General features: G+C 42.4%; 1 protein-coding gene across 5 annotated transcripts in view; it reads right to left on the reverse strand.

The window, feature by feature from the left end:
• NCOA6 (nuclear receptor coactivator 6) overlaps positions 1–8,223 on the reverse strand; it is a 32,474-nt gene extending 24,251 nt beyond the window's left edge. For 4 of the 5 annotated variants that reach the window (XM_042835528.1, XM_042835530.1, XM_042835529.1 and 1 more), the window contains exons 1-6: positions 8,067–8,223; positions 7,713–7,987; positions 4,757–4,912; positions 4,044–4,166; positions 2,630–2,758; positions 829–1,644 (exon numbers count right to left, since the gene is read on the reverse strand). In XM_042835528.1, the coding sequence (XP_042691462.1) occupies positions 829–1,644; positions 2,630–2,758; positions 4,044–4,166; positions 4,757–4,912; positions 7,713–7,947 (1,459 nt within the window). In that variant the 5' untranslated portion in view covers positions 7,948–7,987; positions 8,067–8,223. Of the gene's footprint in view, positions 1–828; positions 1,880–2,629; positions 2,759–4,043; positions 4,167–4,756; positions 4,913–7,712; positions 7,988–8,066 lie in introns of those variants that run through there. The other variant, XM_042835532.1, reaches the window with a different exon arrangement.
• Between the last annotated feature and the right edge of the window lie 1,571 nt (positions 8,224–9,794).

Here is a 9,794-nt window from a genome sequence, read left to right on the forward strand (position 1 = left end):
TAAAGACCCAGGCAAGAGCCTGTGCACAGGCACCTGAGAGCAGCCATTCAGGAGAAAGACAAACAGAGAGAATTGCTACAAGTCAGGCACAGCACCAGAAAAGGCACAAGGGAAAAAGAAAAACGAGGACACAAAAGAGATCTTAGGATTCATAAATGAAATTCTGCCATTGCTAGAGAAGCCTTCTGAGAGCAGTAAGGCAAAAACGTGAATGAGGAGATCCAAAGAGAAAACGAAGGACCACAAGACCAAAGAGGAAATTAAAACCTCCCTTTACTTTCTCATTTTAGAACAGGGAACAGCAGTAGCAGTGCTTTAATAGTGAAGAAACTGATGACAAATAAAGACAGGGTCAAGAGGAAACATCCACAACTTAGAAGGGAAGATGTAAAATAATGCTTCATTTCTGCAGCAGAGAACGTAAGTGGTGACAGACAAAGCTGAAGGGAAAAAAACATTCATTTGTTTTTATTGAACTCTCTCCCTTTCAAAACAAACAAACAATATCTTTGCCTATTCTGAACTTGCTGTAAGGCAACAGAAGAACTGCCAAGAGGATGACAAGGAGTCATAAGCAGAAACTACATACAACAACTTCGTTGCCACAGCCAAGAGTTCACTTCTAGGTTACTAACGCAGCACGTCAGGACACAGGTAGGTAGTAGAACTGAAGTGACTGATGCTAATTCACCCATACTCACCTTACAGGTACACAACCTACATCTTCAGTTTGTCTCTGAACAATGTTTTGAAAAGGAACAACACCATTAGTTCTAGCCATTTTATGTTCTTTCTTTCATTGTAAAAGACAGTCTTAGTACTTCTTACCTCCTAAGCCAGGGTGTAAACCTTGTGGACCTTGGTTCTGCTGCTGCATCACCATGAAGTTGGGGGGTACGTTCCCCTGTTGCACCATAGGATTACGACTAGGAGAACTGACAGTCTGCTGAAATCCCTGGGGAAGCGTGCTACTTTGGGGAGGCCTTGGTCCCATCTGCTGCTGCGTCTGGTTAACTGTTGGAGATGATGCAGGAGATCCCTGCTGGAAGGAGGAGGGAGAGGAAGCAGGAGACTTGTTGGTCAAGTGGGGTTGTTGTAGTGGTGTAGGAACGCGTGAGGGCCCTCCCTGAAGGCTTTTCATTTGAGGAGCAGTAAACTGGCCAGGATTGCTCATTTGGGGAAAGTTTGAGTGAGCCTGGGAAGCTTGCTGGCTTCCGAAAGGATATGGAGGTGGAGGATGAGTAGGAGTTTGTACTGTGGCTAGAGATGGTCTTGCTTGAAGTTGCTGTTGCATTTGTCCAGGTAAAGGGGCCTTTTTCCAACCCTGGTTTACTGTCAAGGTACCCAGTGCTCCCTGGGTTGGAGGAGGCTGAAGTGCTCCTGAAGGAAGCTGGTTCCAGCCAGGGGGAACCGGAACCTGTGCCGGTGAAGTAAACGAAGGTCGAATACCCTGCTGTGGCTGCTGATGTGGCTGGGGAGGACGTGTCTGCAACTGTGTTTGTTGCTGTAGTTGCTGAAAGTTGGCTGAGTTCATTTGCCTGTTTACAGGAACTGATTGCATTGAATGGAGTTGCGGAGCTAAAGATCCAGATGGATGATTTTGCTGCTGGATATTTAACCCAGATAAAAGTGGGTCCATTGCATCTATTAAAATAGCAAAGAAAAGTTAAAATAAAAGTAAATAACCTACTGTAGACAAAAACCACCACAAAACAAGGAAGGGTAAATTGTTTGCTTGCATCTGTTCACTCTGCTGAAATTAAGGTCTAACAAATATTCACACTCCAGTGCTCCAATTCCTTCAACAGACAGGACAGACAACACTTGGCTTCTCAGGATTCCCTCTGAAAACCTTCCAAGTCTCATGAATTTATAACCTCTAAAAAAAAAAATAAAAATGGGTAACTCCATTGCACCTGTTCCTACAAACACAAACCTTCTACACACTTACTGGTACAATAACACAAACGTTAACTGGTATTACTCCTACCAGCTAAAAAAGTGGCAAAATGAGGAATTAACACAGTCCTAGAATATTTGAAACATTCATTAAAAATGTTGTCTGTAAGAATAAATCCTGCAAAGATCTAAAGGAAGCTGGTAAATACTACTACAATTTTATGAAGGGAGAACTAATAATCTCCTCTCTTTTTCTACAATCTCATAATTATGAAGAAAATAACCATAAATTGAGGTAAGCCCCTCCCACCAAGATCCCCAAACATTAAGTTTCTACTCTCTCTAATCCTGTTTCAAAAGCACCTGTCCTTAATCTGGCACACGTGCTTCCTACTGCAGACCCCTGACTCATTCAACCATTTCTCTCCTTAAGACAAAGCTCTGTCCTAACAGTGTTACACGCAAAGGATACCGCTGCTGCTCAACACATTTGAAGAAAACATTAAGGAACCTGGAGACTTCAGATCCCCGTGTTATCTGACAAATGTCACCATATGAACAGGGACAAGGAGGGCCCTCCAGAAAGAGCAACTCTCAGAAAAGGCGAAGGAAAAGCTTCAGGAAACTCTGGAGTTCATTTACAGGTACAGTCTCAAACTTGCACACTGAAGAAAAATATTCCAGGTAAACATTTCTAGTAAAGACCAGTGCTCTGAGTAACTTTTACAACCTGGCTGTGAGGAAGGTCGAGGTGTTCTTGGCTGCAGCTCTGTACCAGCACCACCTGCCACCATAGAGGATGGCATGCTTCCACTCTGGGACATCATAACAGCTGCAGCATTGCTCATTCTTATCAAACCTTAAAAAAAAAAATAATAACAATAATAATTAAAAAGCCAGCATATTACCGAGTACAGCAATTTTTACATAGAAAAGCATTAAAAAAAAAAAAAAAAAAAAAGCAATTAGACTTTACAAATTGTTCTCCTGAAATAGCTGGAGGACACAGATCTCTGCCTCTGGAATAAAACACACAAATTAAGGTCATTCTGAAGCAGAGCCTTTAACACCAAAGGCTTAGAAGGCTGTAGAAAGAATCTGCCTATTACCAACTATTTGAAGCTTTCCTCTCTTGCCTGACTTGGCACCAAGTGACGAGACTGTACCAAAGTAATGCACTGTGAGAAAGAACAGTTCTAATGTCTCTTTTACAAAGGCTGCTGTTTTGTAAAATGGTTTGTATCTCTGACCTGATGGTTAAATTCTTATATTTGTATTGTTACCTGCAGGCAGGAAAGGAACCCCATGATCATCCCATGGAAGATAAGCTTTCTGAGTCAAACTTTCCTGCCCTTTGCTAATCACCACAATTTACTATTTAACTCTTTGTTTAATCAGGTTTCTACATAGGTAAAGTCTTCCCATTCATTCCCATCAACAGCCACAAACGTGCCTTAAATTATCTGTTGATCCCAGTCTTCTAACTGCATGAAGTCCTATTTACTAAGATACCACTTAGTTTATCTCACCTTTTGATTCAGCTGTTAAAATAAATGATACAGTGTTTTTCCTTCAACTTTTAATAAAATCTCGCTTTTATAATGAAAAATTGCTTACTATGCACATACAAACCAGGCACTCAATAAAACTTCACCTCTTAAAGAAATGCAGTTCTCTGTGATCAGATCTCTGAAGGTTATCCAAAGATAGAGACCAAGAATAATGACAGTGCCCCGTCCTTCACTTCACTGCACCAGATTTCACCTGCAATAGCTTACTTTTCTGCACTGAATCAAGCCTTACGCCAAGTGCCATAAAAACAGAACTGTGTCATAATCTCTGCACATTTTAAAGTGAAGTCACTCTACAAGACCAAAGTGATTTTACAGCCTCTCACAAAAAAAATGATTCAAAAAAGCCAAAAAAAACCTGCCCCACCCAAATCACTCTAGTGTTAATACGGAAAACGCAGCCCATGATTTACATGACCTGGGATTAGACAGTGCAGAAACAAGAACATACACCAATTTTATGGCAACTATAATTCCTGTAACAGTAATTGCTATGACCAGTGAAATTTCATAATATGCTTCATAAATTCCAAGCTTTGTAAATCTAAATCATTTCTTTAAAAAGCAATTTACCTTGTCCCCCTTGCATGGGAAATCCAGTTTCCATTCGTACTGAGTTGTTTGCTCCCAGGGGCCCATTGATTCGGACATCTTGGCTTCTATTTTGAGCTAGAGCTAAATTGATAGCACCTTCCCCTACAAGTAACACAGAAGTTGGGGGAATTGAATGATATGCAGGAAAGCAGAATACAGACACCTTCAAAAGGATATTTAAAAGATGCCAAGGAAGGAAGAACAAACTTTACCTATAATATGCACTTTGTAAGTTATGAACAATACCCTTATCTTTATGTTTCAATTACCAAAAAAAGACAGCATCGTGGCAAGCATTAAGTGCCTTCAATTTCATCCTCAGTGTGCTCTGAGAACAGCTGCCCAGGACAGATGTTTCAGTCATGAACTCCACTGAAACCTTCATTTAAAAAAGCCTCACAGGAGCCAATCAGGAACAGGGCACATTTTGCTAGTAACACTCACAAGAACATTCTTCAGCAGGTTTCCTGCTGCTTACAGGATTTTCAGCTTCTGTTATTATTATTTCTATAACACCTACTCTCAGAAGAATAAAAGCCTTACACTCCCTTTTCATTGAAATTATTCTCCAAATTGCTGAATTATGACATTCATAACATTAACTAAGTACAAAAAACCTCTTGATGAGAGTGCTTAAAATTGTAGTATGTATTCATTATAACGCCCAGGAAAACAAATTAAGCATGAAATACCTTCAATCTGAACAGAGAGAATCCCCAGATCACGAAGCTGTTGGTTGTTATTCTGAGCCAGGATGCGCAGCCGCTCCGCAGCTTCGCGCGGTATGTTAAAGGTGACGCGCACGCTGTTCCAAGGCTCTATTTTCTGCAGCTTTAACTTGTTGGATTCTTGAAAGAGAAAAGGCCAGAGTTACTGCAAAGTCAATTTTCAAACATGCCCCGTGAAATGACTTGGTAAAGAAGCACATGTGAAAACCCCCAAAGCGGTGATTTGGCAGTGAAGCTGACCCGTGGCTACCCTCAGCCGCAGGGAGTTCTCCAGCACAGATGAGAGCACTGCACTGCTTCCCAAAAATTAGCCAAACGAAAACTGAAAAGTTATGACTAATGGAATAGCCAACACAAACACTCAATAATATCGCTCAAAAAGCAAAATATCCTGTGAAGAAACTGCTTTGGAAAGACAGAACACACATTACAGTGGATTTAATAGGACTGTTGGTGTGCAAGATGTGAAAAATGCGAATATGAGACTGAAGCCCTCGCAATTCACTCTGCGAGATGTTTGTGAAATGTTTTTTGTAGGCCAGTGCCAATGAAGTCCTACTGGTATTTCATTTGCTCCTACCATGTTATTCAGTGATTCTGCACAGGGATGCTCAGACTGCTGCAGAAACCACATTGAAGTTGTACTAAATATTTAACAGCAGTTTTTCTGTAAGCCTGTTCTATGTATGAGTGCTTCTACACAAATCAATCCTTTTAAAAGTAACAGGTGGGAACAGGCTGAAAGATAAGCCAGCAATGTTGGAAACACGGATCTGAAGTTGCATGCAGTTAAAACTGCAAAGTGCTGTTTAGGGAAAGAAAAGGCTAGATTCCTAATACAGATTTACAGGCTTCCAACATCAAGCTTTTTGACAAGGAAGAACAGCAGACTTGCAGGAGTTTGCTTTGTGCTCCCTAAGAACAATTCACATGCAGCTCACCCCTTCTTGTCCTAACTAGCTCACCAAGACCCTTCTGCTGCTGCAGTAATGGCACTACTCAGTTTGTCCTCTTTCCATCAAACGCATCTTCAGAGGAAAGGTGACAGAAGCTTAAAATCCTCCTTGATGCAGGTCTGAGTGGTGCTGTGTTGAATCTTACCAGCGTTCCAACACTTTACATATAAAAAACGCATTATCAGTTTCACTACTTCTACATGTTTGAAAAATGAGAGATCAGATACCAACATCAAATCTCACAAGTCTAAACCAATATGATTCACTAACTTGACATTTTGAATACCCTGTTTTGTTCTGAATCAGCTCAAATAACTCACCACACTGATCATTTCAAAAGGATTGATTTTAAAGATTTGTTTTCTGCTTTCTCAGCTGAAGCTTGAATCGTGTTCATTAATTCTGCCATTAATATTTATAAGGAAGGCAGCATACAGATGCCTGTATGTAACAAAGGCGACTCCATACAGACACAGATTGAATTTGCTCCCATCAAAGTGCTGCACCAGTTACACCACTGCTAGCCACATCATCTTCAACCTCCACCAGAACACAGCTCAAACCAGTGGGATTTCTTCAGTGTATTCATCACTTATCACAGCTTTGTAACTTCCATTCAGACCCCAACAACCGAAGCCATCAGTTCCAACTATGACTAGAGAAAATGGAAAGCTAAGAACAAAGTGACCCCGAAATGCGACTAGTTTATTCAGAAGCCAGAAATTAGTTTTCAGAAATGGTACTCTGCACTATGAAGAAACATGTAACACAAGAAATATTTTAAAATCTAATCCAGAAAATTGGATTTCTTTAAACACAAAAACTGACTGCCTTTAAAGAACAGTGGATTCTTCTTTGTACTATGTGATTTCAAAAGAATATACAAAAAAGCAGCATGACAGGACAGAGACCTCCAGTTCTCAGGAAAAGACAGACAGGAAGGAGGAGAGAAAACTCAAACTGGCAATTATGTGGCTTCTAGGCTGCATTATATCATAATAAGCCAAAGCAGAGCAGTGCTGCTGAGGTTCTGCACTTCCTGGTGCTGCTGTGTATGCACCTGCCGCTGCATTTAAGGCAACCTCCCCTGGTTTACCTGTTTCTGTAGCAGATTATACTGACAGCAGGCGGTCACCTGACTGTTCAGTAACATCCATCAATCTCCTCCAGTGATCAGAAGAGGGGCATTGCTGGGCTGGCCAGCAGTGGGGAGGAAGCAAATCACTGACACAAGCACAATGACCCAAACTACCCCAACACTGCACCCATCCAGAAAGACTGCTACTGTGTGAGAAAGACTACATAACCAAACAGCTACAGTTAATCATCATAAGTTCCTTTGCAAAGATCCTGACACAGTGGACAGATGTTTTTTTCCAAATCTAGATATGCTGATAAGACACGTTGCTGTTGCAAAAGCCCGTGTCACCAGTGAACCAGGGAAGCCTGTCCACACAGTGGGCACACAGGACCATGTCAGAATGCTCCGTTCTCCCCCCTTCACAAAAGAAGCCTGGTAGATGAGGTCAATGCAGCAGCAAAGTGACAGTAATGACTTGAACAGGCCCAGCTACTTCAGAGTGAATCTATTCTCAACTGCAGTGGTTTAAATCGGATGGTTTTGATATTGAAAAGCACATCCTGTTTGGATGAGCTTGGTTTCACTTTCATACAAAAGAGCAATATGTAATGGAGAGAACTGAAAAAGAAAAAATACAAGTAAAACACTGGAACCAAATAGGAATGAATGAATTCACTAATCAGATCAGTTTTAAACAATAAAGTAACTGCAGAAACTTGTACTTAGTGCCCCTGAGAAGAACAGCACCCAGATGGACTGAGATCAAGTCCAACCAACCATCCAAGGAACTAGAAAATGGCAATCTATTTCTTTTTACAAGCACTCTGATTAAGTAATTAATTATTCTAAGGACGGTTGAAAAAATGATGAGAAAGTACATTACCCATATGTAGAAGGCCAGGTACATTCTCCAGTATAACGCTCAGTTTCTGTTCAAAGTCTCTATCCTCTATATCTCCTTTAAAAGCTACAAAGATCGTGGAGTCCTCAGGAGCAGCCTCCTGTTTCAGTTCGTCTTCCTCCAGTCCTGAATCCAAATCCACCTCTAAGTCTTCCATAGCCGAGGAGTACAAGGAGGCACATGTATCTCCCAGCTTTGGTAGGTCGTCCAGAACCATTGTGTCCAACAGTGGGAGCCAGTCAGACGTTCAGAAGATACTTTGGGAGAAAAATACAAGTTACAGTCTGCAAAGACACCAACAGCTGCACTCAACAGCGCACAAAGAACAAAACCCACCGGGTGACCCTGTGCGAGGGCCTGCGGGACAAACAGCGCGACTCCGAGCAGCGCGGCCATCGCAGCGGCCGAGCTGTTTGTCCACCAGAGCAAACAGGAGTTGGTGGTTTCCTGACAGAATCCTTCCACATGTGACTGGAGCGGTATTCCCGCTGGCCTAAATGACAAAGAAAAAGGGAAGGGTAAATAAAATCAATGGCTCTCATCTCCGCGTCATACAGAGGTCAAACAAGAATCCGTAACAACTCTGCAATGCCTGGCTGCCGGGAAACTGCAGGGCACTGGGCAACACTTTAATTGCAGGGAGCTGGGGGGAACCACCAAACAATCGTAGGGATTGCAGATGCTTTGTACAGCAAAGCAGCAGGAAAGCCACAGCACCAGAAGATATTCAGCTTTTGATGAGAATTTTGCTCGTCCAGAGAACTCCCCAGCACACAGTGCCTGCTTTATGAAGGTTCAGGTGTTCTCAGCTGCGTAAGCACATTACAGCTTGAAATGTATTGCCTCTATGCTAGCCCACAACTTTTCCATCTTCCAGTGGAATTCATAAATCAAGTCATGTGCCCAGTACTGCTCGCTCCAGGAAACACACAATAAATTGCAGTTACATTATGATGTCACCTATGCAGAGGTACAACCTGAGACAGAAGTTGTCCATACAGCACAGAGAACAGCAGCATTTACTAAGATTCACACTCCCCACTTTGCCTGCAGCCATCACAGGGCTACAGGACCACGTGAGACAGCCCGATCCCCACTCTGGTCTCACACCCAACACTCAGCAAATATTTCTTATGCAATTCCAAGCATCCAAGAGTCAATACAGAAAGGAACCAGTTCCTGCCCACCGCCGTGATTAACAAATCAAACCAACAGGCCATGCTGCCAAGACCTTGTAACTCGCAAGCTGCTGGCATTCAGCATGAGCCACTAGAAGGGCTCAGTTCAGATGCTCTGCCCTCCAATGGGATGCAGACCAGCTTCTTGGCAGAGGTTCAAGTTTCTAACACAACTTAAAACCACAAGTCGGAGATTAAAGGTGAATTGCAGATAGCAGCTGAAAAAAAAAGCCTTTCTTCATCCAGAAAGTAACCAAGTTAGAAAGGCTTATGCTGCACTTTGTTGTGACAGCCCACCCAACCCAGCACAAGCCCACCCAACCCAGCACAGCCCACCCTGCTGCAGCAGCAGGCCTCTGCTCTGGAACACCGCTCAGATTTGGGATTGCAGATGCAGGTGGTTTTGTAATCTATGTTCTTTTGCAGTCTGCACTGAAAGTTAAAATACTTCACATGTGTTTCCACAGTGCTTTCAGACGAGTACTTTTTATTTGTTCCCCAGACTCTTTCATGCTCAGCTAAATCACAGCTCTGAGTGCTCTGCACTGAGTCAAACTCCAGCTCCACATCACGTGCCCAGGTAATGAGGACACAGCTGATAACTGTCTACAGGAAAGTTGGCTTAATTGATTTTCACCAACAAATGAATGGTGAGTGTCTTTGGCAGGGCCGGGCTGGTTTCCCTAACCACAGATCACCCTGTATCATTCATTACACATACTCTGACTTCTTGAAAGAAGGAGCTCAGAGCCCAGCATGAGGAACAGCCTTAGGGACAACCACACAGGGGCCTGAATGAGCACCCTGTGAAAAACAAGCTGCATCTTCTGGAAATAATGAAAGAAACACCTATAAAACACATATAACCTGTTTTCAGAAAGAGAAA

The sequence above is a fragment of the Centrocercus urophasianus genome, unplaced genomic scaffold, assembly GCF_019232065.1.
Source record: "Centrocercus urophasianus isolate 14NV4802_14NV808 unplaced genomic scaffold, USGS_Curo_1.0 seq_53, whole genome shotgun sequence".
NCBI classification, from domain to species: Eukaryota; Metazoa; Chordata; class Aves; order Galliformes; family Phasianidae; genus Centrocercus; species Centrocercus urophasianus.